The sequence below is a fragment of the Candida jiufengensis genome (assembly GCF_024610255.1).
Source record: "Candida jiufengensis strain CBS 10846 chromosome Unknown scaffold6, whole genome shotgun sequence".
Lineage (NCBI taxonomy): Eukaryota > Fungi > Ascomycota > Pichiomycetes > Serinales > Debaryomycetaceae > Lodderomyces > Lodderomyces jiufengensis.
The window spans coordinates 796,171-823,982 of record NW_026261557.1 but is presented as its reverse complement, the minus strand read 5'-3'; the positions used below and the strand labels follow the sequence as shown (position 1 = coordinate 823,982).

At 25.9% G+C, this 27,812-nt stretch overlaps 14 protein-coding genes across 14 annotated transcripts; 9 read left to right on the top strand and 5 right to left on the bottom strand. All coding sequences in view use genetic code 12, as the record gives it.

The window, feature by feature from the left end:
* Window positions 1-93: 93 nt before the first annotated feature.
* On the top strand, window positions 94-1,442 carry KGF54_001447 (M48 family metallopeptidase; the record flags this gene model as incomplete). The annotated part of the gene is made up of 2 exons (XM_051761817.1): window positions 94-102; window positions 177-1,442. The coding sequence occupies 2 exons, from the start codon at window positions 94-96 to the stop codon at window positions 1,440-1,442; spliced, it is 1,275 nt and encodes a 424-aa protein (XP_051621843.1).
* A 2,234-nt stretch (window positions 1,443-3,676) lies between these two features.
* KGF54_001446 (uncharacterized protein) lies at window positions 3,677-4,075 on the bottom strand (the record flags this gene model as incomplete). Its single annotated transcript, XM_051761816.1, has 1 exon — window positions 3,677-4,075. The coding sequence occupies one exon, from the start codon at window positions 4,073-4,075 to the stop codon at window positions 3,677-3,679; it is 399 nt and encodes a 132-aa protein (XP_051621842.1).
* Window positions 4,076-7,307: 3,232 nt separating this feature from the next.
* HAC1 (transcription factor) lies at window positions 7,308-8,420 on the top strand (the record flags this gene model as incomplete). Its single annotated transcript, XM_051761815.1, has 1 exon — window positions 7,308-8,420. The coding sequence occupies one exon, from the start codon at window positions 7,308-7,310 to the stop codon at window positions 8,418-8,420; it is 1,113 nt and encodes a 370-aa protein (XP_051621841.1).
* Window positions 8,421-9,490: 1,070 nt separating this feature from the next.
* KGF54_001444 (uncharacterized protein) lies at window positions 9,491-10,129 on the top strand (the record flags this gene model as incomplete). Its single annotated transcript, XM_051761814.1, has 1 exon — window positions 9,491-10,129. The coding sequence occupies one exon, from the start codon at window positions 9,491-9,493 to the stop codon at window positions 10,127-10,129; it is 639 nt and encodes a 212-aa protein (XP_051621840.1).
* A 135-nt stretch (window positions 10,130-10,264) lies between these two features.
* NPL4 (Npl4p) lies at window positions 10,265-11,965 on the top strand (the record flags this gene model as incomplete). Its single annotated transcript, XM_051761813.1, has 1 exon — window positions 10,265-11,965. The coding sequence occupies one exon, from the start codon at window positions 10,265-10,267 to the stop codon at window positions 11,963-11,965; it is 1,701 nt and encodes a 566-aa protein (XP_051621839.1).
* A 1,572-nt stretch (window positions 11,966-13,537) lies between these two features.
* Window positions 13,538-15,667, top strand: MSI3 (adenyl-nucleotide exchange factor; the record flags this gene model as incomplete). The annotated part of the gene is made up of 1 exon (XM_051761812.1): window positions 13,538-15,667. One exon carries the CDS (start codon window positions 13,538-13,540, stop codon window positions 15,665-15,667), a length of 2,130 nt encoding a protein of 709 aa, XP_051621838.1.
* A 1,128-nt stretch (window positions 15,668-16,795) lies between these two features.
* On the top strand, window positions 16,796-19,318 carry KGF54_001441 (serine/threonine protein kinase; the record flags this gene model as incomplete). The annotated part of the gene is made up of 1 exon (XM_051761811.1): window positions 16,796-19,318. The coding sequence occupies one exon, from the start codon at window positions 16,796-16,798 to the stop codon at window positions 19,316-19,318; it is 2,523 nt and encodes an 840-aa protein (XP_051621837.1).
* A 263-nt stretch (window positions 19,319-19,581) lies between these two features.
* Window positions 19,582-20,586, top strand: ARC35 (Arc35p; the record flags this gene model as incomplete). Its single annotated transcript, XM_051761810.1, has 1 exon — window positions 19,582-20,586. The coding sequence occupies one exon, from the start codon at window positions 19,582-19,584 to the stop codon at window positions 20,584-20,586; it is 1,005 nt and encodes a 334-aa protein (XP_051621836.1).
* Window positions 20,587-20,650: 64 nt separating this feature from the next.
* On the bottom strand, window positions 20,651-21,127 carry KGF54_001439 (mitochondrial 37S ribosomal protein uS12m; the record flags this gene model as incomplete). The annotated part of the gene is made up of 1 exon (XM_051761808.1): window positions 20,651-21,127. The coding sequence occupies one exon, from the start codon at window positions 21,125-21,127 to the stop codon at window positions 20,651-20,653; it is 477 nt and encodes a 158-aa protein (XP_051621835.1).
* Window positions 21,128-21,341: 214 nt separating this feature from the next.
* Window positions 21,342-21,758, top strand: ACP1 (Acp1p; the record flags this gene model as incomplete). Its single annotated transcript, XM_051761807.1, has 1 exon — window positions 21,342-21,758. One exon carries the CDS (start codon window positions 21,342-21,344, stop codon window positions 21,756-21,758), a length of 417 nt encoding a protein of 138 aa, XP_051621834.1.
* Window positions 21,759-22,017: 259 nt separating this feature from the next.
* Window positions 22,018-22,360, bottom strand: KGF54_001437 (ubiquinol--cytochrome-c reductase subunit 10; the record flags this gene model as incomplete). The annotated part of the gene is made up of 2 exons (XM_051761806.1): window positions 22,018-22,245; window positions 22,352-22,360. The coding sequence occupies 2 exons, from the start codon at window positions 22,358-22,360 to the stop codon at window positions 22,018-22,020; spliced, it is 237 nt and encodes a 78-aa protein (XP_051621833.1).
* A 258-nt stretch (window positions 22,361-22,618) lies between these two features.
* On the bottom strand, window positions 22,619-24,874 carry RTT101 (cullin; the record flags this gene model as incomplete). Its single annotated transcript, XM_051761805.1, has 1 exon — window positions 22,619-24,874. One exon carries the CDS (start codon window positions 24,872-24,874, stop codon window positions 22,619-22,621), a length of 2,256 nt encoding a protein of 751 aa, XP_051621832.1.
* A 111-nt stretch (window positions 24,875-24,985) lies between these two features.
* On the top strand, window positions 24,986-25,618 carry KGF54_001435 (uncharacterized protein; the record flags this gene model as incomplete). Its single annotated transcript, XM_051761804.1, has 1 exon — window positions 24,986-25,618. One exon carries the CDS (start codon window positions 24,986-24,988, stop codon window positions 25,616-25,618), a length of 633 nt encoding a protein of 210 aa, XP_051621831.1.
* Window positions 25,619-25,683: 65 nt separating this feature from the next.
* RGD1 (Rgd1p) lies at window positions 25,684-27,747 on the bottom strand (the record flags this gene model as incomplete). Its single annotated transcript, XM_051761803.1, has 1 exon — window positions 25,684-27,747. One exon carries the CDS (start codon window positions 27,745-27,747, stop codon window positions 25,684-25,686), a length of 2,064 nt encoding a protein of 687 aa, XP_051621830.1.
* Window positions 27,748-27,812: the final 65 nt, after the last annotated feature.

Here is a 27,812-nt window from a genome sequence, read left to right as displayed (position 1 = left end):
TTTTTTTTTTTTTTTTTTCACTACATTTTTTTTTTAATTTTGATCCAAGAAGTTAGTCTTCCTTTCAAAATCGATAAATATTATAAGTATACCATGTTCAAAGTAAGTTTTGAAAAAAAAAACGATTACATATACAAGCTTTCTTAACTTTTTCGGTTACTAACATCAACAACAAGTTATTTTCCTGGAAATCTTTAATTTCATCATTTGTGGTTTTCAAAGGGATATTTGAGTTATATTTACAAAAAAGACAATTTCAAAAAATTTCTAAAAATCATGAAATTACTACAAATCTTCAAGGATTTGATCAACTGAAAATTGCAAAAGGGATTCAATATTCTTTACTCAAGTTAAAATTCAATGGTTTTAAAATTATATATGAATCTATTATTGAATTAATAATTGTTAAATTTAATTTATATTATAAAATTTGGTCAGTTAGTGGATGGTTGTTGAAACAAAATAATGTTGTAGTTGAAAATCAAACAATATATTTAAGTCAAACTATTTTATTCATAACATTATCTAGTTTTTTAATATTAATATTTGAAAAATTACCAATGAATTATATAGATTATTTTAAAATTGAGAAAAAATTTGAATTTTTTAAATCAGGGATTTTGAAATGGATCATGTTTGAATGTTCAATGACTTTATTGCAATTATTCATTGACATTTTAGGAATCATAGTTTGTTTAAAATCATTTCAGTTATTCAATTTTGAAATTGAGATTTTTAAATTACTGATTATTACTATTTTATTTGGTTGTTTTGTATTATTCATTTATCCAACTTTATCAAGTTTTATAACTAAACAAAATGAACTTCCAGAAGGTGAATTAAGGAAAAAAATTGAGGATTTTACTAAGGATCAAAATTTTGAATTGAAAAAAATCTATGTTGCTGAAGTATCATCTACAACTTCACATTCTAATGCAAGTGTTGAAGGGAATCCATTAAGTGGTCTGGTTCATTTGACAGATACTTTGGTGGATTCTTTTACTGATAAGGAAATTTTAGCAGTTGTTGCTCATGAATTAGGTCACGTCAAATTTGGTCATAGAGTAAAAGGAATGATTTTAGTCTATGTTGAAATCATTATATCACTTTCAGTATTAAAACTCTTTTATAATGATGATTCAATTTATAGATCATTTGATTTCAACAACAAGCCAATATTTATTGGGCATTTAATAGTCAAAAAGATTTCAATTCCCATAGATTTAATCTTCAAAATTTTAAAAAATTATTTACAACAAAATTTTGAATATCAAGCTGATTCATTTGCAACGAATTGTGGTTATAAAGAATCAATAAAAAACGCATTAATTCGACTTACTGATCAAAATTTATCAACTACTTCTGATGATTGGTTATATTCTAGTTTTTATAATAGTCATCCTAGTAAGATTGATCGATTAAACGCCATTGATAAAAATTAGAGAAAAAAATTCAATACATTTTACGGTAAAATAGTTGGTTCTTCTATCTTAAATTTTAAAAAGTTAATAAGTCGATTTTGAAACCACATAAATTGATATAACTAATAATTAAAAGTGTTCTTAGTCTAGACAAATCTTTAATTTTCTCAGAGATAATCGTTCTAATGTTGCGAATTAATTATAAAATATTTGTACGATTACGGCCTGACTACGCGGAGAAACTAATAGGTCCTACGCTAAAAATTACTTCCAAGTTAAACTTGATAAGCATGTGATCGCTCATTTATAACATTGCGACAATCTTTATGAAAATCATTCATTGTCTTCAAGTAATACAACAAATCATAGACCTTGTCAATTGAAGTATGCGGTAAATGATCAGTTAGTACAATATTTATGAAACAAATTTTTCAAACTATATCAAGTTAATTTTCATATAATTTTGCATCATTTTGTAGTAAAATCTTCTAAACGTAATTGTCTCTAAGTTTATATATGTAAATAAAAAAACTAAGTGTGTATTTGTTCTTACACAAATAAGCTAATGACTTTCAATACAATCCATAGTTAATTTGATCTATTCTTCATCAGTGTAGATGATATCAATGATCAATAATTTATAATTTCTATAATTATAAAAAAAATGGACCCTGTATAATCTCAGAAGTTTTTTTTTTTTTTTTCTTAAATCAACATCATATACATTTAAAATTATATAAACTATTATATAATATATAATATGCAGGTCCTCTAGGTAGAAGACGATCACCTCCGACTGACTTTGGACAAAACTTTTATAGCCATTGAATAATGACAATAAGATGAGACTCTATCTTATTCAACTAAAATAGATCATACTCAACAAAAACCAAAGCCAACAATTTTTTAAATTTTATGTATTATTCTCTGCCAAGTAATTCAGTTCTCATATAATTTTAGTTCTACTCCTTAAGTTACCATTTTAAATATTTTGCTCATTAGCTTAATTATTAATTGATCATGTTCTTATCTGTGGTACTAAACAGCAGTAGAGCAAGATGATTCTATTTCTGACTGTCGTCAGTTGTAGTACGAACTCGTTAATTTTAAGTTACAAGATCGAATCTTAAATAATCCTTTAAGTGATTTTGAATATAATATATGCTGAAGCTTATACTAGTTTTAAAATAATAATAATTGTTAATTGTTGGTTAGAAAGACTATAAAATCTGTATATAAAAATAGGATGATTCATGAGTATAAATACCATGATTATAAAATTAACTTCCTTCATTGTAAACTCCTAAATGAGTAATAAATGGGAAATATCTGAAACACCTGTAGTTGACATTAATTTACAACACAATTAAGTATTCAGATAATAATTTCTCGTGCAAATCTTTAATTTGTAAAAATAGTGTATGAAACTACACAATATATATGTATATTATTGATACTACTGTAAGTATGATAAGAGACAACAAATTATAGATCGAGCTAAAGCATTAATGTATATATAGGTAATTAATTATTAATCACTAACTATATGTTTATTGATTGCTATGTGTATATTGTATGTTTTGATAATCTAAGTTTTGAGATTAGACTATTACATAATCATTTGAATTCATTTTATATGTGAATTCAAGAATCACTTCATCTGATCTAAAATTTTGAAAAAGAAGCAATTCTGAATTTGAAATTGATGCTAATGATTGTTTTGTAAATTTGCTATTGAATATTTAATTGATATATAAATTATGATATTTGTACATTTATGGTTTGAGAAAACCTTTTTAGTTATACTATGGATTATATAGTTGATAAAAATATAGGATGCCACCAAGACCTAGAACTTCAACTAATACACCTACTTTGTGCGGAACTGAACCTCAACACAATTAATTAAAATCATCCTCATGAAAGAAAAAAAATTGATCGTGTAGCTTGTTTCAGCTTGATCTGATTGTTAAATCAAATATGACACAAAACTGATTTTGTTTGCATTAAATTTATCAAATTTATACTTAAATATTTTAAAGTAACCTAGAAAGATTTAATATTACATTTTCAGATAATAAAGAGTTAAAAACTTCCTTAATTTATAGAATAATAAAAAACTGTAAACATTTTCTATACAGCAATAAAAACTGTAAACATAAAACATTATTCTATAAAAAATGAAAACAACCAAAATTAAAGGTTAAAAAACAAACAGTTATAACCTCAACTTGAAAAACAACAATCTTATCCATCTACTCAAGACAAATTTTAATGATTTCATAACTACAAACACTAACAGTACAACAAAGACCTCTTTTTTCTAATTCATTATCTAAAAATGCAGTAAAACCACGTTTTTTGAGGTTAGCGTTTGAAACACCAGGATAAGAACCTGAAACTGGACCTGAATTCGAAGCAAGAATAAACGAACCATTAGTTTCTTCATCAACATTAGCTTTAACGATTTTACCATGAGATTCACCATCTGACCAGCTGAAACCATCAATAACAACATTTTCACGAAGTACGTCAAGACCTTCTAATTTCCAAGCAATTAATTCACCAACATCTGATCTTTCTTCAGCATTAGGAACAGCAGTAGCTAAAGCACCACCTCCAACAAATAATAAAGCTAAGATTGAAAATTTCATTTTATGATAAGATATAATAGTAGATTTGATTAAGTTAATAAATTTTACTTTATTGAAATAAAAAAGAAAAGCCAGTTTTATTGGAAACTTCTTTCGAATTTATAATTTTTGAATCTCCATATTTTGAACGGGATTATCTCCGAATTAACTACATCAACATCATAAGTCAAGTATCATCTATATAACAATTAAGAGTTCTTATCATTTTAATTATCAATCTGATGCCATTTACTTGTTTTTTTCCTACATTTCATTAATATTTTTGTTTGATAATTTTGATAAGTTTTGGTAAAGCTGCACATGAAGTTTTAACAAAAGAAATGTGAAGACCTTATCTAAATTAAATTGATTTGGTGCCATTTACTTGTTTTACTTTTTAACAACTAAATTTTGACCAATTACCCTGGTGTACAGTAAAAACAAAATTGATATCGTTTTGTGTAGAACAAAAAAATTGTTATCTTTTTAGTAAATTTTATCTTTCGTTTTAATAAATTTGTTTTGTCGCCCTACATCAATATAATTTGTCGCTTGAGGGGAAAATCTTAGTCACACTTTTACCATTAACTATTTTCGTTTTTTTATAGTTAAACAACGCCAAAGATTTTGACTATACGACCAAAGATTAACTTACAACAAAATGACAGAATATTTTCACTAGAGCGATAGATTAGATTAATAAGACGAAATAAAAATTTATACAAAACGACAACTCAGGTATACACAAAACGACAACAATTTTGTTTTTACTGCATTTCATTATCAAATTAGGGCCACTCGCTTGTTTCACTTCAAATTGTCAAACTTATCAGTTATGGAGAACATTTTATTGTTTAATTAATTTTATTGCTTCTTTTCATTTATTAGATTCTTCAAAATGTTCACTTTCATTATAAAATTTGTTTGTTTACATTTCATTTCTCATTTCTATTGTACAAAACAAATGAATATTATTTCTACAACTAGAAAGAACAACCATATTATTTGCTTATTATGTGTTTTATCAAAACAAGAAGAATCAATTCATACTATTATACTAACTTTTTAGTTAAATTTGTAATTTTTAGTATTTTTCCTAAAAATTTTTAATAGGAAATTTTAATCAATCAAACTCGATATATTATTTACATTATCAATTTTCAACAAATTAAGAATGGTTAAACCAGTACCTTTCAGAGACTGTAAAAACAAAAAAAGAAATTTCGAGTAGATAATATAAGATTGCACTAAATTTGGAGAAAGAAAAACCCCAAAAAAACCTGTAATAGAAATCAATTAAATGTTTTAAAAAATAAATATTTCTAAATATCCTATTTCCTATTTAGTAAAAATTTGTAAAAAAAATCTGTCAAAATAAATTACGTAAAATAAAAAGAAACCCAAAAAGAAAAGCGCAAATAATAAAGCATAATAATTTTTAGATTAATCTTGATTCAAATTTAATAAGACGAAGTAAAAATTTATACAAAACGACAACTCAGGTATACACAAAACGACAACAATTTTGTTTTTACTGCATTTCATTATCAAATTAGAGCCACTCGCTTGTTTCACTCCAAATTGTCAAACTTTTCAGTTATGGAGAACATTTTATTGTTTAATTAATTTTATTGCTTCTTTTCATTTATTAGATTCTTCAAAATGTTCACTTTCATTATAAAATTTGTTTGTTTACAATTCATTTCTCATTTCTATTGTACAAAACAAATGAATATTATTTCTACAACTAGAAAGAACAACCATATTATTTGCTTATTATGTGTTTTATCAAATCAAGAAGAATCAATTCATTCTATTATACTAACTTTTTAGTTAAATTTGTAATTTTTAGTATTTTTCTTAAAAATTTTTAATGGGAAATTTCAATCAATCAAACTCGATATATTATTTACATATCAATTTTCAACAAATTAAAAATGGTTTAACCAGTACCTTTCAGAGACTGTAAAAATGAAAAAGGAAATTTCGACTAGATTATATAAAATTGCACTAAATTAATCCATAGTCTTCTATCATATAACAATAGAAGTAATGATTAATTATATTCAAGACCATATCTAGTATTTGACAATAAATAATAATTATTTATACAAATAATGAATTCAAATAATTTATTTTTTTATTTCAATTCTGACTTTTTTAGTAAAAACCACAAACAATTGTAATCATAAATTAAGATATTGATTAAAAACCAAGAAAAGGCTTAAAAGTGTGATTTCGTCAAATTTTTTGGTAGTATTAAAATTTATTTATGGCTATTCAATAATGGAAAGGATAAATTAGTTACGAATCTACTTTACAAAGGGTGTATATCTTTTGTGAATTATTCTATAGAGAATTAAATTTCAAATTAATTGAATTAATTTTTTTACACCTTCAAATTATAACAAATTATTTATTCCAATATTTTAAAATTCGCCTCGTGTATCAAATGTTAATTACAAAATAATATACCAAAATCTTTAATAATTAATTTGTTTGAGAAAATTTACTCTTAAATCAAACTTATCACTTCTTTCCCTTAAGTAAAATTCAATTAATTAAAATAAAATCTCACTCCTTTTCTTATCGTAATGATTGTTAATTTACAAATTAAATATAATTTGTTATTTATTATAATTCAAAATCTATTTTTATCTTTTCTAATTAATTTTAGCAATAAATGTAACACAATTAAACAATTAATAATATTAATTACGACCTAGAATTATTTATTATTATTCAGTCTAGAACTAATCTTCAATTTCAAAAAAAAGGTAACATTTGTGAATAAACAAAAATTATTATATAGATTTATAAAATCTATAAATTATAATTACTGAAAAAGTCTTTAATAGAGATAAGTATTGAACAAATTACGCATTACTGTTTAATCAATATTAATAGTTTTATTTCTCGTGCCCCTCTTTTTTTTATATTTCGTAAATTAAATTAATTAAATTTAAATTACAATTTTTTCATAGCCTTAAATTTATAGTGGCAAAATTTATTATTATTATTATTATTATTATATAATATATTACGTAATATTCAAAATATAATTAATAAATTAATTAATTAATACCACATGCATTAAAATTCTTTAATTAAAAGAAAGAGGGAAAGAAAAAAAAAATATAAAAAAGACAACGAATCACTTTTTTTTTTTACAACCAATCGCTTATTATATATATTACATCCATTTCCATTTACAATTACATTATTAATTTAAGTAATTAACTACAGTAATTTCATGATGGAAGTTGATTCATCAATTATTAATAATATTAAGCTTAGTAATATTCAATCTAATATAGCTACCAATAATTCATTAGATATTGATCCAACAACTTTTATATCAACTTTACCACCAAGAAAAAGAGCTAAAACTCAAGAAGAAAAAGAACAACGTAAAATTGAAAGAATATTAAGAAATAGAAGAGCTGCTCATGCATCAAGAGAAAAGAAGAGAAGACATGTTGAATTTTTAGAAGTTTATGTTGTTAAATTGGAAGAAAATTTAAAAAAATTATATGATGGTTATTCATCAAAATTAATCGGTTCAGAAGAAGATAAATTATCACAAATTAAATTATTAGAATTGGAAGATGTATCTGAATTGAAAGAAAAAATTCATAGTAATTTAATTAGTTCAAGAAGAAGAAAAAATTCTAGTAATGGAGATGATGATGATGAAGAAGAAGAAGACGAAGTTCATGAACAAAAAGAAGTTGTTGCTAATGAACCACCAACTAAAAAAAGAAGATTTAGTAAAAAAGATTCACCTAAAAAATCCTCCATTGATTTTAAAATTGAAGAATCTGAAGATATTAAAGTTAAACAAGAAGATGATTCAACTTTTTTCAATTATTTATCACCAATCAGTATTCATTCACCTGAACCAAATGATTTCAAATTATCCAAATCACAACAACAACAACAACAACAACAACAACAACAACAACAACAACAACAACAACAACAACAACAACAACAACAACAACAACAACAACAACAACAACAACAACAACAACAACAACAACAACAACAACAAATTATACCTACCGATCAAATTATCAAATCACCTTTATCACAAGCATCAAACTCATCAATCAATTCACCAAATTTTGAAGAAGATTTAAATATCATTACCAATATATCATCACCTATATCTACTAAAACATCAATTAGTCATATGGATTCTAATTTATCATTGTTTGAAACGGGGCAAAATTCAGCAGTAATTTTGTCATTTGATTCACTAAAAAAGTTACATTTTAATGTTGAAATTTACAAAATTAAAGTTGAAACTAATAGTTCTCTGCTTGTCAATTCAAAAGTTTTTGGTGGATCACTTGTAACTTGATTGAGAATACTGGTATGTTAATTTGGGTAAAATTTCAAGCCATGTGGTCTATTTACTTAAATTAATGTGCCTTTAGAGTATTTTCTTTCATACAAGTTTGTGAAACCGAACAACTTTGAGTTTGATTTATAGCATTGAAGTAACTGTTAAGGGATTCTTTATATACTATATTTCACATTTTAATAAATTTATTGGTTTATCATTTTTGGTCTGCAGCACCATTTCAAGATTTATTAGATTCATTTGACTTATTTGATCAAGAATTAGAAAATTTACAAGAATCATCAACTTCAACAACTTTTGATTTGAATGAGTTTGAAAATACAAAGAATAATCAATCACAACAACAACAACCACAAGGTTTTGATATGTTGGAAGAATATATCTGTTTTTAGGTTTTGAAGATACTTTTTATTTAAGGTTACATTTTTATATTCAGTTCAATTAATTTAATTTTTAGGTGTCTATTTTTGGTGGTTTGTGTTTGTTAATGTTTGATATTCAGAAGTTTGGTTATAAAAATTATAAAAATTTTAAAAAAAATATAAAATAATAAAAATCCCGAAAAAAAAAACAAGCAATGTTTAATATGATGGATTTTTAAAAAAATTAGTTTTATTGGTTTTAATTTATTTGTTGATACTACTTATTGTTAGTCAGTACAATGTTTTGGCAATTTATAGATTGGATTTTTTGAGGTTTGATAATTTTCGAAAGAGAATAAGATGTCTAATGGCGCGCTTTTGCTGCGACGATTCATTTAAATTTTGAGTAAATAATTGATAATGTTAAAGAGTTCATCATTTTGCTATCCGTTGGATTGATCCAATATTTTGGTATTCAATACTTAAAACTAGTGATCAATAACTTGAATAGATAAATTTTCAGTTACTTTATTTTATATTTATATATTTAAATTTAATATTATAATTTACACTAGATTATTAATTCATCACATTTATTCGTAGTTTGTACTTGTAGTATCTTTTGCTGATAGCTGAATGAATCTGAAACTCAAAGAAAAAATCGCGTACAAAACTACTGACTACTATTCTTATACTTCAGCTCAAATGCCACCTCAATTAACATTCATACAATTAACAAATGAATTAACAATACCCATAAAGTTATTTATCAAAAAATATGAAAATTCCAAAACTGCTCAATCAAACACATCAAATATTCAATCATTATCAATAAATGAAGTATCACCAATAACAATTCATAATATAACAACTTTAAAATTATCATCAAATCAAATTTCTTCAATTGTTGACAAAATAACACCACTAATTAAACCAATAGTATATGATGTTGGAAAACAAGTACGGACATACGACCTTAAGATTGATAATTTAAAATGTGTTGTCCCAGTTGATGTAATTATACAAATTAGATTTAGACTAAGATTAATTGATTATGAAGAAGCTAAAAAATCATTAAGTGACTCATTTTTCAATACAATGATTAAAGATCAAACATTTAGCAGTAAAAAGGAAGAGGAGACGGAAATTGTGTTCAATGTTGAAGAGACTGATGAACCGTTGCTAAATCCTGATGATATTGTTGAAATTACAGATGAGAAAATTAACGAGAATCAGGAGGAAGAAGAAGTAGTAGATGATAAGAAAAATTATAGTAATTATCTGCTAAAGGGTAAACTGATTGTTGGAGATTTTACAAATTGTATAAAAGTTTATGTGTATTAAAATTTGTATAATACTGTATTAGAGTTTCTTATAAATATATATTTATTTATTTGTGGCAAAATTTGTTTTACAATCAATTTACATTGTAGATCATTGACAATTTACAACCAAATAATTTACCAACCACAAACAAAAATGTCATCATTAATACTTCGATTCAGATCGAAAGATGGGATGCATAGAATAAATACAACTCAAACATCAACTTTCCAATCAATTGCACAAGATTTATTACCAAAATTATCAACTGATAAAATAGATGATATAATAATATCTCAAGATCCAAACTCAACTCAAACAGCTCCATTATCTTCAATATTAACTAAAACTATATCAGATTTAAATCTTAAAAATGGTGATTTATTATATTTAACGTACACTACAAATGAACCAACTCATGCAAAACAATTAGATTCAGTACCAATAAAAGCAACCACCACCATTTCAAATCATGGTCCATTAACTAATATAAAACAATTACCAGTAGATGATGAATTAGATAAACTAGATGGAATGATTCAAAGACCAACATCACCAATGTGTAGACATGGATCAAAGGGGATGTGTGAATATTGTTCACCATTATCACCATGGGATGAAAATTATAGAAAAGAAAATGCAATAAAACATTTATCTTATCATGCTTATTTAAATCAACAAATGGCAAAATTTAATAAAAAAGAATTGAGTAGTTCATATATTGCACCTTTAGAAAATCCTAATTTTGCAATTGATTTAAAATGTAATGAAGGTCATAAATCTTATCCAAAGGGAATATGTTCAAAATGTCAACCATCACCAATAACTTTACAATTACAAAAATTCAGAATGGTAGATCATTTGGAGTATTCACTGCATTCTATTCTAAATGATTTTATAAATGTATGGAGAACTTCAGGGTATCAAAGATTCGGTTACTTATATGGACGTTATGAAAAATTTGATAAAGTTCCCATGGGAATCAAGGCAATAGTTGAAGCAATAATAGAACCACCACAAAACGATGAAATTGATGGATTAACATTATTAAAATGGGATGATGAATCACTTGTAGATTCAATTGCTGCTAAATTGGGAATATATAAAGTTGGTATTGTTTTCACTGATTTAACTGATTCAGGTATGAAAAATGGTACAGTATTATGTAAAAGACATAAAGATTCTTATTTTTTAACAAATTTAGAAATTTTAATGAGTGGTAAATTTCAAATTGCAAATCCAAATAAAACAAAATATAGTAATTCAGGAGAATTTTCATCAAAATTTATTACATGTGTTATATCTGGAGGTATACAGGGAGAAATCGAACCAAGATCTTATCAAGTTAGTAGCAATGCTGAATCATTAATCAAAGCTGATTTAATTACGGGGTCAACTCAACCTTCACAAATTTATGTTAATGAATCAAATGATAAAAGATACGTACCTGATATATCATTCAGTAAAATAAATGAATATGGTTTAGAAATTAAAACAAATGCAAAACCTACATTCCCTGGTGAATTTTTATTAGTATCATTAACTGATTCATTTCCAATTGAACCAAATCCAATGTTTAATTCCCAACCTTACGTAATAGAAAATAGAGAATTTTTAGGTGATTTAAATCAAGATTTTCAAAATTTATCAACACTTTATAATTATTTGAAAAAACAAGGTTCACAAATTTTTGATTTTCATTTTCTTGTGTATGTTCTAAAATTAAGAATTTTAAATGATGATGAAGCTAATTTATTATTTGAATATATCAAGACTAAAGATGAATCTACTTATGCTCAATTAGTTGGTAGTGGTGGATGGATGAGTTTGATGACTATTTTGGAACAAAGTTCTTAAGTTTGTTAATAGGTAGTTTTTAAATATATTTTGATGGTATAAAAAGTTACTGGAAATACTTTATCATTTGTAGCAAAGTAAGATTGTCTTTTTTGAAAAATGCTGATCTTTCATGTTCAAAGTAAACGATTGGTTTCACCACTTTTTTCTCAAATAAAGCAAGTTATATATTAAAACCTACTCAAGTTGATCTATATTTAGATTGGTTTTAACTGATCTTATGAACAATTACAGTAAATATTTTCCACATCCTGCATATAATAGAAATTATAATATGATCTGAAACACGACAAGGGGTGAAATTATTTATAATTTTAAATTTTATTAATTTGAAAATTAGTATAAATAGAGAGTGAGAGAATTTTAAATTTATATAAAATAATTTTTTTTCCATATGTTCAACTCCTTTACGCAAAAAAAGCAACTGTTTCATATTCAGACGTTAATACAGTAGTATTAAATTGTGGCAATCTATTACGAATAGAGATTCTGATTTTCAACTTGTATTAATATTGTCAAACACCTATGTGTTCCTATGTTTTCAAGGATTGAAAATCTAAGCAAGTGTTATGAGGAAATTTCATTCAGCCGGGTGAAGAAACTTTGTGGGTTATTACTTAATTATGGGCATTTTCTCATTTTATGATCGTGACGTTTTGACAATTAGTCGGTAGTTCAAAAATCATTAATTGAGGATTCCCATGAGATTTTTCATCATTATGGAAGTTGATGAATGAATTTTATCGGTTTTTTTACAAAACTAAATAACAAATTTTTGGTCATAAATAATTAAATAACTGATATACAAGTTGTTATATTTTAATGATTTAAAGTTTGTAATTTAGAAAAGTTAATGGTTTCAACTACCTCGAAATGATATCCTTCTATATTATTTGTTATTATGCAATCTTTTTGCTTGCAAGTATCAAGTTTTTAATAAATGTATAATGTATTCTTGTATCTTAAATGATTGATATATTTGTAGATTTTTTTACTTTGTATTTTATTCTCTTCGAAGACACTGCAATTCGTTAATATTGATCAGTTCAATTCTTAACTCTAGTTTTTTTTGCAATAGTTTTGCTACAAAATCATAAGGAATTTACTTTTGGGATTCTTGAAGAATAACAAAGCAGCTGCTTTTAACCTATCAGGCAAGAGAAGTCTGTAACAAGACTTCAAGAAAGTTTTACATTTATTTTACAAACAAAACAATTCTTTATTTTGTATATGATGACTTGAACATTAAGTGGATTCGTTAGATATTATCAATTATTTAATCACATATTATTAGAATTATATAGAATATTAAAGAATATTATAGTAATGTATGGAACGTATGCTACCAAATTTAAAAGTAATATTACATAATTTACATCATATAAATTATAACAGCAAAAAAAAAAAATATTAACAGAGAAGAAGAATAACTGAAAAAAAAAAAGAAGAATCATTTGTTAAATTTTTCAATTCTGCTTATTATTTTTATATCAATTGATTATAGAATTTTATTTTTTTGTCTTATTGTTTTAGCATCCGTATTATAGAATAATTCATAAATAACAAGAGAAGATGTCTACTCCATTTGGTGTTGATTTAGGTAATAATAACACTGTTATTGCATGTGCAAGAAATAGAGGTATTGATATAATAGTTAATGAAGTTTCAAATCGTTCAACTCCATCAATTGTTGGATTTGGTCCAAAAGCAAGATATTTAGGAGAAACTGCTAAGAATCAACAAACTTCAAATATTAAAAATACTGTTGAAAATTTAAAAAGAATTGTTGGATTACCACATAATCATCCAGATTTTAAAATTGAAGAAAAATTTTTTACTGTTCCATTAGTTTCAAATAAATCTGATCATGGTATTTCAACAAAAGTTAAATATTTAGGTAAAAATCAAGAATTTAATGCAACTCAATTATTAGCAATGTATTTAGATAAAATTAAAGATACTGCTCATAAAGAAACTAAAGGTAATATTACTGATATTTGTTTATCTGTACCAGGTTGGTATACTGAAAAACAAAGACGTGCAGCAGCAGATGCTTGTAAAATTGCAGGTTTAAATCCAGTTAGAATTGTTAATGAATTGACTGCAGCCGCTGTTGGTTATGGTGTTTTCAAAGCTGCTGATTTACCAGAAGATGAATATAAAAAAGTTGCATTTGTTGATGTTGGTCATAGTTCTTATCAAGTTTCAATTGCCGCTGTTAAAAGAGGTGAATTAAAAATTATTGGTGCTGCTTTTGATAAACATTTTGGTGGTAGAAATTTTGATTATGCAATTGCTGATCATTTTGCAAATGAATTTAAATCAAAATATAAAATTGATGTTACTGAAAATCCAAAAGCTTATTATAGAGTTTTAACTGCAGCTGAAAAATTGAAAAAAGTTTTAAGTGCAAATACTCAAGCTCCTTTCAATATTGAAAGTGTTATGAATGATGTTGATGTTTCATCATCATTATCAAGAGAAGAATTAGAAGAATTAGTTGCTCCTTTATTACAAAGATTTAATGTACCAATTGAAACTGCATTAAAAGAAGCTGGATTAAAAGCTGAAGAATTAGATTCAATTGAAGTTATTGGTGGATCATCAAGAATTCCAGCTGTTAAAGATAGAATTACTGAAATTTTTGGTAAACCATTAAGTTTTACTTTAAATCAAGATGAAGCTATTGCAAAAGGTAATGCTTATATTTGTGCATGTCATTCACCAACTGTTAGAGTTAGACCTTTTAAATTTGAAGATTATAATCAATATACTGTATCATATTTTTGGGATAAAGAAGATGAAGATGAAGATCATTTAGAAGTATTTCCAAAAGGTGGTTTATTTCCAAGTACTAAAATCATTACATTATATAGAAAAGGTCCAAAATTTGAAGTTACTGCTAAATATACAAAACCAAAAGAATTACCAAAAGGTACAGAACATTTCATTGCAAAATGGACTATTGGTAATGTTGTACCAAATAATGGAGAATCATCAATTGCAGTTAAATTAAAATTAAGAAATGATCCTTCTGGATTTTATACAATTGAATCAGCTTATACAGTTGAAGAACAAATTGTAAAAGAATTAATTGAACCAAAAGAAGGTGAAGGTGAAGAAAATGAAGAAGATTCAGAACCAAAATATAAAGAAGTTAAAAAATTAGTTAAAAAGAATGATTGTACAATTGAAGTTGAGTGTGCAGCATTAAATGAATCTGATTTACAAAAATATATTGAACAAGAATCTCAAATGATTATGGAAGATAAATTAGTTGCTGATACAGAAGAAAGAAAAAATCAATTAGAAGAATATATTTATGAATTAAGAGGTAAATTAGAAGATCAATATAAAGAATTTGCTTCATCACAAGAAGTTGAAAAATTAACTGGTTTATTACAAAAAGCAGAAGATTGGTTATATGATGAAGGTTATGAATCAACAAAAGCAAAATATATTGCAAAATATGAAGAATTAGCATCAATTGGTAATGTTATTAGAGGTAGATATTTAGCAAAAGAACAAGAAAAAAAAGAACAATATAGACAAAAACAAGAAGCTGCTCAAGCTCAAGCAATGGCTGAAAAAATGGCACAAGCTAGAAAAGATGGTGGTAAAAATGATTCATCATCAAAAAAGAATAATAATAATAAAAAAGATGATAAAAAAGATGAAGAAGGTGATATTAAAATGGATTAGAAGAAATTGAGATGAAATTTAAAAATAAACAATTTTTTACTATTAATACTTTTTGTGTATAGCTTTTTTGCAGTTACTTTTATTAATAAATAAAACTTTACTTTTACATTATAATTATAATTATATTTAATAATTTTGTGAAATCAATCAAAATGAAACGTGGTAATAATCTTTATAAAATAGAATCTACATACCTAAATATATAATATTTTGTGTACCTTAAAAAAAAGACGTTATAACTATTAATAATAGAACGATCTGTCGTGTTAAAAGAAACTTGGAGACCAAACGTGGAATAATTAATTAGAAGAAAGAGAGATGTCGATGAGAGAATAACAGATAATAACTTTTGACTTTGTTACTCGTAGGATAAGTCCGTAAAATTGACTTCACTTTGTAATGCATAATTTATTAATCAATTTAGGACAGTGACATATTTAATTTAATAATCCTAAACTGTCCGAGTTATTTTGAGACATCCTAAAAGAAAAAAATTAATTACGGTTTTTAATATATAATGAGATACTTTTGTTAATATATGATTTCTAATTAAATACTAAGAGTGGTTAATCTCTGCTAAATGTCCCTTCTTTTCATAAGCCATATTGTTGTTAATCTATTTATTAATCAATTGATCTTATTGTTTTCAGCTAATAAATCAATTTCTATTATTCATACTAGAAATTTTAAACTAAACAGAGAGAGAGAAATTTAAAGAAATAGAAGACAAAAAATAAATTTATATTAATTTTAAAACAAAAAAAAATATTTATTTTTATTCAATCTTTATTATTATTATTTTTTAATACTCAGTTATCTTGTATCATATACTTCATTAATTTATTATCATCAATTTAATTAACTTATCAACAATTTAATCAACTAAATAAACATCCATTAAATCACACTAATTAATCATTTAATTGTTATCTTTAATATCATCATCAAAAAAGTTTTTTAAATATTTTCATAAGTTTTTATCACAGTCATTCCTTTACAACCAAATTTTTTTAATATTTATTATTTGTAATTTTACTTATTATTATTATATAACAAATCAATTTTTAATTTTTCAATTATCATCTGTATTAAGAATTCAATTGTTTCAATTCATTATATTAAAATTATATGCCAAATACTAAATCAAAGCTTTCATTAGCTATACAACAAGAACAGGCAGATAATTTAGAATCATCACAACAACAACAACAACAACAACAATTACAACAATTACAACAACGGCAGCAGCAGTCACAATTTCTACAACAACAAGATAATAATAATAGTCATCCTCATCAGCATCATCATCACCATCATCACCACCAACACCATAATCAGCAACAACATCGTAATAGTTTACCAATAAATGAACAACCAAAACAAAAACATCATTTTAGATCAAAAAGTGGTGGATTATTTAAACCTAATGGTTTTACAAATAATTATAACAACCATAATAATAGTTCAAATAATATAGATATTATAAAAAAATCAAATAATATTGAACCATTTCCTGAATCACAACAAAATGGTTATAATTTTAAACCAATTCCACTGCCATCATTATTACCAAATTTAATTCAACATAGTTCACCTTATGTTTCAACAACTCCATCATCTGCAAAACATTTTAAACCTGAATTATCACCATTAAAAACTACATTTGATGAAGAAAAACGGCATAGTTTTATAGAATCAGGAGATGAACGTGGGAAATCAGAAGATGAATATGAATTAGAAGTTAAATCATCAAAGAGTAGTCATTATCATTTACATCATCATTATCATATAGAAGAAGATAAAAAACGAAGAAAAAAAGAAAAAGAAAAAGAATCTGAGGGATTAGATGAAGATAATCCAATAGAAATACTAGATGCAAAAGATGAAGAAGAAGAAGGAGACGACGAAGACGAAGAAGATGAAGACGAAGACGCACCAGTAAACCCCGCGGATGAAGAAGATTTAAAAGATTACGTACCTGGTGGTTATCATCCTTGTTATATAGGAGAAGAATATAAAAATGGGAAATATGTTTTAGTTAGAAAATTAGGTTGGGGTCATTTTTCAACTGTATGGTTAGCAAGAGATAATGATAAACAAAGTCATGTTGCTATAAAAGTTGTGAGATCAGCAAAACACTATACAGAAACTGCAATTGATGAGATTAAATTATTAGATAAAGTTACAACATCAGATATTCATCATCCAGGTCATCAACATGTTATACAATTATTAGATACTTTTACTCATAAGGGACCGAATGGAGTTCATGTGGTTATGGTATTTGAAGTTTTAGGGGAAAACCTTTTAGGTTTAATACGTAGGTATAAACATAGAGGTATACCCATTGTATTTGTTAAACAAATTGCAAAACAATTATTATCAGCATTAGATTTTTTACATAGAAAATGTGGAGTTATACATACGGACTTAAAACCTGAAAATATATTAATTGAAATTGGAGATGTTGAACAAATTGTTAAAATGGTTGAACAAGAAAATGTTCAAAAAAAATTACAAAAAAAATTACTGAAATCATCAAAGGGATCTACACCAAGTACTTCTTACAGCAATGTTAAAGATTCAGCCAGTACCAACGGAGGAAACTCGTCAACTTCAATAGCATCACCATCATTAGGTAGATCAGGTAGAAGATCAAGAAGACAAACTTTAATTACTGGATCACAACCATTACCATCACCACTTCGAACTTTTAATAAATCATTTACTAGCATATATGGATTTTCTACCACGACCGCAAATACACCAGTTAAAAGTATGTCCATCACAAAAGACAACAATCAAGGTTTAGAAACAACAACAGAACATCATGATGAAGATAACATAGACGAGACAACACTAAACAATTCATTATCATCAATGTCAATTTCAAATTCAAATAGTTACCAAGCTGTTAATGTTGATCCAATGCAAATTCCAAATGATTCAAATTATAGATTAGATGAATCATCAACAAAATTAAATGATATTATAAATGAAGATGAATTAATTTCAGTTAAAATTGCAGATTTAGGTAATGCATGTTGGACAAATCATCATTTTACAGATGAGATTCAAACTCGTCAATATAGAGCTCCAGAAATCTTGTTGGGTTATCATTGGGGTTGTGCAAGTGATTTATGGTCATTTGCTTCTTTGATATTTGAATTATTAACTGGTGATTATTTATTTGATCCAAGAGATGGTAAGACTTATTCTAAAGATGATGATCATATCGCACAAATTATTGAACTATTAGGTGATTTTCCAAGAATGATGTTGAAGGAATCTTACTACTCTAGAGATTTTTTCAACTCAAGATATGATATGAGAAGAATTTCGAAATTAAAACCATGGAGTTTAAAAGAAGTGCTAATTGAAAAATATAAATTTTCAATAAGTGATAGTATTGAAATTTCAGAATTTTTATCACCAATGTTAAATTTACAACCAGAAGAAAGAGCTGACGCTGGTGGAATGATAAATCATCCATGGTTAAGAGATGCTTTAGGTTTAGAAAATGTTGTATTAGAAAGACCTGTTGGAGGTTCTGGTGAAGATATACCTGGTTGGTCAAAAGAATTGACTTTAACGAAACTGACTAGAAAAAATTCGTCAATTAATCTAAATAAGCAATACAATTTTACTTAATTAGGTTTTTTTTAATTTAATTTATTCATAATGGATAATAAACGTAATTTATTAATGGAAAATTGTTAGTAAGCTGTAGCTTTGTAATTTATAGCCTGTAAACAAATCGGTACTTACAATTTGTTTGGTAGCGTGGTCATACTGAAATTAATAACCTTGAACACAATTAAAAGAATCAACTTGCTTTTCCGAATCATACTCAAACATCAATTAAACTCAATTCAATTCAGCTTTAACTCAATTAATATACTCACTTTCTCAAAATGATGCTCCAAATAGAACAAAACAATTTACTCATTCAAAAAACATTAACAGAAAGATTATTCCCCAATGGAGATTCATTAAAATCATTAGATAGAATAATAACAGATTTTGATTTTACAACTTTTCATATATCTGGTAAGACTGAATTATTAATATCAATTAATTTAAAATGTTGGAATGATTTATTAAAATATGGAGTTCTGGAATATTTAAATTCAAAATATTCTAAATTTAATAATTTAAAAATATTATCAAAATCTGAAATTGAACCTGGTTATGATTATTCAATTATATTAAATTCTGAAAATTCATCAAATGAAGATGATGAAGATACTAAATTAGATTTAATTAATGAATTAAGTCTTTTGAAAAGAAACGCATTAGCTGCACCATTCCATAAAGCTTTTAATAGGTATGATGAATTAGTTAAAAAATATTCTAATTCAAATACTTATGCAGAAGAAGTTCAACAAGAATTATTTAATGAAGATGTTTATGTTATAAAATATAGAGGAGCTGATGAATGTATTTTTATAAAACCATCTTTTGATAGAGTTACTGTTATTTTTTCAACTGCTTTTAAAGATGAAACTGATAAAATATTTGGTAAAGTATTTTTACAAGAATTTGTTGATGCAAGAAAAAGATCAGTACAAACTGCTCCTCAAGTATTATATTCACATAATGAACCACCATTAGATATTTCCAATTACGTTTCCACAAAGGAAAATCAAAGTTTTATTACATTTGTTTTATTTCCAAGACATTTAGTTAAAGGAGATAAAAGAGAAAATTGTATTTCTCATATTGAAATGTTTAGGTCTTATTTCCATTATCATATTAAATGTTCAAAAGCTTATATGCATTCAAGAATGAGATTTAGAGTTAAAGAATTTTTAAAAATTTTAAATAGAGCAAAACCTGAAAATTTAGATGATGAAGGTAAAATTATTGAAAATAGAAAAACTGCAAGTGGTAGAAGATTCGATATAAAAAGTAACTAAAATAAACTGAATATATATATATTTACAGGTAATCAGTATTATTTATAATAACTCTATAATTTTTTTAAGTTTTGGGCTTCTTGACTCCATATTTACTTCTTGAAGTAGTTCTATTAGCTACTCCAACTAAATCAAAAGCTCCACGAACTAAATGGTATTTAACACCAGGTACATCTTGTACTCTACCACCTCTTACCAAAACAACATGATGTTCTTGTAAATTATGACCCTCACCTGGAATCAAAGCACTTATTACTTTACCATTTGTTAATCTTACTCTACAACATTTTCTAAGGGCTGAATTTGGTTTTTTTGGTTTTAAAATTGTTATACGTAATATTACTCCTTTTTTGAAAGGGTTGCCTTGTAAATCGGGTGATTTTGTTATATTTTGTTTTGGTGGTTGATAATGTTTGTAATGTTGGATTTGATTTAATGATGAATATCTTTTTGGTTGTAATTGATTAAGAATATTTGATGGTTGTAAAAAGTGCTTATTATTGATTGATTTTATATATGAAGTGATTGGTTGCTGTTGCATGGGTTTTAGTAGTGAGCAAAAACCGGCATTGCCTATTATTGAACGAAACATTAGTCTTTTGGTGGTGGTTGTAGTAAGTTGGTTTGTCTAGATATCTGAAAATTTTTCAACCACTAAAAAAATAAACAAAAAAAAAAAGAATGTACAGAAATTGAATTGGAAAATTTCAAATTATCACCAAACCTTACAACTACTAAATATACCAATAGCTAAAATGTTCAGAAACACAATTGCCAAATCACTCAAATTCAATTCAAGATTAATTATAAATACATCCAAATTCTCAACTTTCAAAACTCAACCATCAATAATAAAATTATCTACCAAAACCCCATCATTAACTTTCACTCGTTCATACGCAGGCTTTCCATCATTAACAAGAGACGACACAAAGGAAAGAATTATAGAATTATTAGAAGGATTTGATAAAGTAGATACTGCCAAAACTGGGGAAATTAAAGAATCATCAAATTTTACTCAAGATTTAGGTTTAGATTCATTAGATGTTGTTGAAGTTGTTATGGAATTAGAACATGAATTTAATATTCAAATACCTGATAATGAAGCTGATGGTATTAAGACTGTTGGTCAAGCTATTGATTATATAATGTCACAACCTGATTCTTGTTAAATAAATTAGTTAATAAACAATATATTCATACAATTATTTATTCAATAAAGCTAGTCATATCAATTACGATGAACATGTAGACAGAGAACTTACAACGTTATTCATTGAAACTTGAAGCACACACTTCAATATCGAATTGAAAACTGACATTTTATTAATTTATAACTACACAAATGTATGAAATTTTAACACTCTCAAAAAAAAGCAAAACATCTCTTTAATAATTTTATCAAAACCATCCTATTAATTCTCTACCATCTTAAACAGGTACTTCTTCAGGATCAGGATTGTGAATCCAATGTTGACCAAAATAAGGAATTTTTTGATAAAAAGTTTGTTGAAATAATGGCCAACCTTCAGTAAAAGTAGCAACAATAGCTAATGCAGAACCACCCCAAATCATTAAATCTGGTACATATGCTCTTACTAATGGTGGGTTTACTTTGCCAAAATGTGCTAATGCTTTTAAAACTGGTCCTTTAATGTACTAAAAATTATGTTAGTATTACTTCGATTGAGCTGTTACTTTTTTTGAATTGACATCTACATTATCATGTCTATCGTATATCTGAGTATTCAACGTAGTTACATACTGATACCATTTTTGTTGTTATGTTTGGTTGTAAAGATTTATTAAATGTATATTCTGAAACCTCTTTCTAAAAATTATAAGCAATTAATTTCAGTTTTTCATTGGTTACAAGAAGCTACCAGAATTGAGCCACATGACGTGTCACGTGAAACATTTGTGTTAAGAGGTATTTTATATTAGTTCAGATAAATATGATCTATTGATTCCTAGAATAGTTGCAGTATCAGATTTCATTAGCTTACTTTGTTGACTAAATCAACTCCATTTATTACGGAATATACACAATTATATCGAAATCTTTTCTATTTAAATATTCGTTATTAATCAACTTCTCAATTGACAGTTTCAAATCACCAACATTAATCGGAGCACCAAGTTGATCCATACATTTATTTAATAAATCAATGTAAGACATTTCTTTAGCTTGTTTCATAGTTTTGATGATTATTGATTCAAATTTTTTGTTGGATGTTTGTGGTTGATCTAGTGTTGGTGTTGTAGATTGTGGTTGGTTTTGTACTTGTTGTAGTTGATAGTCTTTTATTATTGGTAAATTTACTATTCCTGATTTACTCTTAAATTTTTTGTTGTAAATTACTGATGCATCTTTCTTGACTAATATGCTTGAACTACCACTGAATGTTTGTAGGATGGAATTCAATAATCTTACATTCATGTTTGTAATTTTCAAAATTTCTTCAATTGTAATTTCATCTTTTTCATTGAATAACAAAATTATCAAAGCTTGTAACAAGTTACAATTGATGATTACGTCTTTACCACCAAATGTACCGTTAATCGCTAATTTATGCAATTTATAATTGGTCCAGTCTAGTTTCTTAGTACCTTGTGTGCTATCGGCTAGCAAGGTTGCAAATTCTTTCGGTAATGTTATTGATTTGAAATCTTCTTCTGGTATATCAGTCCAATTTTCATACTTCAATAGCAATTTAGTGAACTCCATATTACTTGAACCCAATGCAAGATTGGTAGTAGTTGCAGATTCAATATCTTCAATTAATTTATTTAAAGTTGTATCTGACCCAACTTGTTTTTCAAATAATTCAATCAATTTTTTCTCGTTAACTAAATTTAGTGATTTACTAATTAATAATCTTCTTGATAGTTCCTTTTTGTATATGTTTAAAAATTGATCTTTGTTTGATAATGAATTAAATACCACCAACACTATGTCGAAAAAATTATCAACTGCTTTTAATTTTGATCTTAGAAATGAGTCACAATATTTAACTAAATGTTGAAGTATTATAGGATTGGTAGATCTGTTATTAATGACAATTTGTAATTTTTTTCGAGCTTCATATTCAAATCTATCATCATCTTTGAAATACATTTTGGTTTTATTATTTAAATCAGTAACAACTTGATATAATGTGGGTATAATATTTGAATGATCAGCTATTGTCTTTGTGAATAGTTTTTCCGCGTAATTCAGATATACACTGATTAATTTTAGTATACCATCAATACTGAAGTGGTTTATAGATGTTGAACAAATTTCTTTCAAGATTTTCATTTCATGGGGATTATTTAATATTTTATCAAAATCATCTTGAATTATATCTTCTAAATTTTCACTTAATATAAAACTCCATATAAGATAATTTTGTAAATCTTTCATATGTGTTAAAGCTGCGTTAAGTTTCATTTCTTCATTTAATATTAGTAGTATTTGTTGAAATTTAAAAGACGATTTGAATTCTGTAGATGAGCTGAACCATCCTTTTAATTGTGATTGTTCAAATGAGTTTTCAATGGCAATGTAAATTTGGTTGGAATATGTATCTTCTTCGGCGTATGTATCAAGTAGTGTTGTGAGTGATTTGAAGATTTCTTGGATTTTGGTTGATTCTTGATTCTGCAGCACATATTTATCAGTATAGTATAATTTTGTCAACCGTTCATGATATGTTTTGATTAATTCATAATTTTCATTTGTTACACCATCATCAATATCATCAATTAAATAAGTAATTGTAAACTTCGAAATCCCATAATCTTTAATTGGAGTTTTCCAACTATGTAGTTTCAAGTAATTTCTATCGATATAACCAAATATTTGACTTAACTTGGAAAGCTTATTTTGCCAATTGATCCAATCATTTAGTAGTGATTCACAAAACATAATTGTTCGAGCTTCTTTTTCAGGACATTGGTGTTTAATATTTGCATCTCTAACACTTAAATTTAGTTCATATAAATTAAACGCTTCGTCTATTTTTTCATATATCACACACAACAATTCTTTCAATTCTGCATGTTTGAATTTACATAGCCTCTCGACAAGGGAAGTTATTTGTGCTAATGAATAACCAACTGGCTGATCTTTCAATACTCGATCTATAACCTCATGTAGTATTACTTTACATTCCTCTAATTGTGTAAATTTGGGTTCTTCATCGTCAATTATCGGAGCTCTTTTCCTTTTTAGTTTTCTGTCACTAGGTAATGATAATGATGAAGCTGAACTTAAATGTGACACGGATCTTGATGTAGTTTCCATTTGAGACAACTCGATTGTAGAAAAGTTGATGTATGAGTAGAAAAAAATAAAGCCGCAGATAGAATTCTTATCAAATATCAAATTCTATACTTTTACAACCAAAACAGAACAATGTCAAACAACACCGATAAAGATCAATCATCTCAGAAAACTCCACTAGTGAAAGTAACAGATTCAAAACAACTAACAACAATATACAAAAAGAATGGAACATTTGATAATCAAAGAAAAGAATTATTGGAAAATTTTAAATCATCAGAAACTTACAATAATTTACTACTAAAATTACAAATAATGATTGAATCCAAAATTAAAAATGATCCACTGATTTTAATGAAAAATAAAGGTAAAATGGCAGCATTAATACAGGGAGAGATTATACAAAATACAGGTAAAGATTCAAATATTTTAAATATTGTAGATAAAGATATTCAAGATAAAATTATTGATTCTTCCTCATTTCATGAAATTTTAAAGGATGAATTAATGGATATACAACGTAAAATAATGGGGATAAATGATGAAGAGTTTAATAAAATTAAATTAGATATTAGGTTGAAGAAAGAACAAGATGAAAAAGAGAAGAAAATGAAGAGATTGAAGTTGGAACAAGAACGAAAAGATTTGGAATATAGGACTAATTTTGTTAAAAATTTGAATAATATCAATAGTGCTAAGAGCAGAGTTAATAAGAAAGATGATAAAAAGGAATCTACGGGAAAGAAGAAAAAATTAATGTATTAATTTCAAAAAAATGGTCTGGTACTGTTTTCTTGGTGTATATATTATTAAAATGTATTATCAACTTATTATTCCTCATCGACTTCAAAAATATCATTTGCAATAACCATTAACTCTTCAACTACTTTACTCTTGTAACTTAAGTCTTGAGCACTTGAAGAATTATCATTAAAAATTACTGGACCCCATATTATAGCTAATGATTTATTGTTCATTCTATTTACTGATTCATTTGCTGCAATTTTATTTAAGTGGAAAATTAATGATCTTAATGTAAAATAAGCACCATCCGGTAAATTGAATACTAAATGATGTAATTTTTTTGCAATTAAATGTTCATCATTTAGTTTAACTGTTTCAATAAATGATTGTGATTCCATTGTAGTTACTAAAGGTTCAGGTAAATTTGAAAAATATAATTTTAATAATGAAGCAATTGCGAAAATATCACTATCTAAAACATTTTTTGAATCAATATCTTTACCAATTTGTAAATAATTTGTAAAATCAGAATCAATTAATTCTTTTAATTTTGTAACTTGGTTTACATTTGAACTTGTTCTATAAATTCCAACTAAATCAATTCCATAAGTTTCAATGATTTCGATACATCTACGTACAATCAATGGTACATTATCAATTCCTGCAAATTTGATAACTTCTTCTATTGAAACTCCAAAAGTTGGTTGTTTATATGTTGTAATGTTATTAAAAGGTTTTGGACCATTCAAATTTGGTGTCGATGGTGAACTACCTGGATCCAATGATGAATATCCCTTTGGTGGATTATTAGTGAAAGTTGGTGAAGCTATTGGATATAACGGAGTTGCATTTGGAGGTGAATCTTTCTTTTCTGAAACTTGATTGGATTTGCTAGGTAGTAAATTACCTGAATATGGAGTAGACAAATTTTTAGCACTATTTGCATTAATATTGTTATTATTATTTGGATGATTGTTACTCCATTGATTTGAAGAAATTGCTGCTTTAATATTACTTGCACTATTAGTTTTATTGTTATTATTCAAGAATGGTTTTCCGATATCTTTAGCTTTTATTAATGATGGATGTATATGATATTCAATAGGTGTCAATTGTTTATTTGTTTGTTGTGAACCATATTCTAACAAATATTTATATAAATCTTTTTCATTATCAATAGAAGACGCCATTGATTTCATTGAGGGCTTATTGGATTGTAAGGGACTAATCAAAACACCTGAATTCATAATTAAATTTTCATTCCAAGTTGCATATTTTTGTAATTGAACATTTAAAGCAATATCCATTTCTAAAACAAGATTTTTTAATTTTTTTGAATTATTTGGACGATGTATTACTAAGATCTCATCTTTTAATTTTTTGCACGTAGAAACTTTAGATTTATATTCTTGATCTGCCATATCAACTTTTTTCTGTAATTCATCCTCTTGTTGTTCAACTGATTTGTTTTTCAAACTAAACCCCTTTTTAGATGGATCTGATGTTTTCAATCTCTCTAAATCATCACAAAGATGCATATATCTTGTTTTTGCCTTTTCTGCAGCCTGTATAGCATCCATACATTCTTTATCTTTTCTTCTATATTCATCTTTAACAATTTTTCTTGATCTTGTAATAGTATTAATCAATGAAGTTATTTCATCATACATAGTATTAAGTGCAGTTACATAACTTGATCCAACTCCATATAAATTTTCATCAAATCCAATAATTCTATCCATTTGAATTTGTAATGAATCAGTCTTTAGATTTTTACTATTACTTTTCATATTTGCTCTTATATTATTTGCAAATTTTTTCAATTGATTATAATGATCATCTTCAATTTGAGCTTTCTTTTTAATAAATTTACTAAATTCTTCAGCAGTTGATAAACTTTGTTTTAATCTATTCAGTAGTACTTCTAATGCTGAATCAGAATTTAAAATTAATTTTATTTTTGGATCATTTTCTAATAAATTTGAAGAATCAGTTGAAGAATTTGTATTTTTATTATTTGGACTATAAACAGTTGTGGATGATGAAGTTGTTACTGATGAACTTGATGGTATTTGTTTCGGTACTGGTGGTACATTAATTGAATTTGATGTATTATTTGATTTACTTAAATCATCTTTTTTATCATCCATACTTGAATTTTTATTATATTAATTTTACAATATTTTGAAACTTTTTTTACAATTTGTTAGATTCA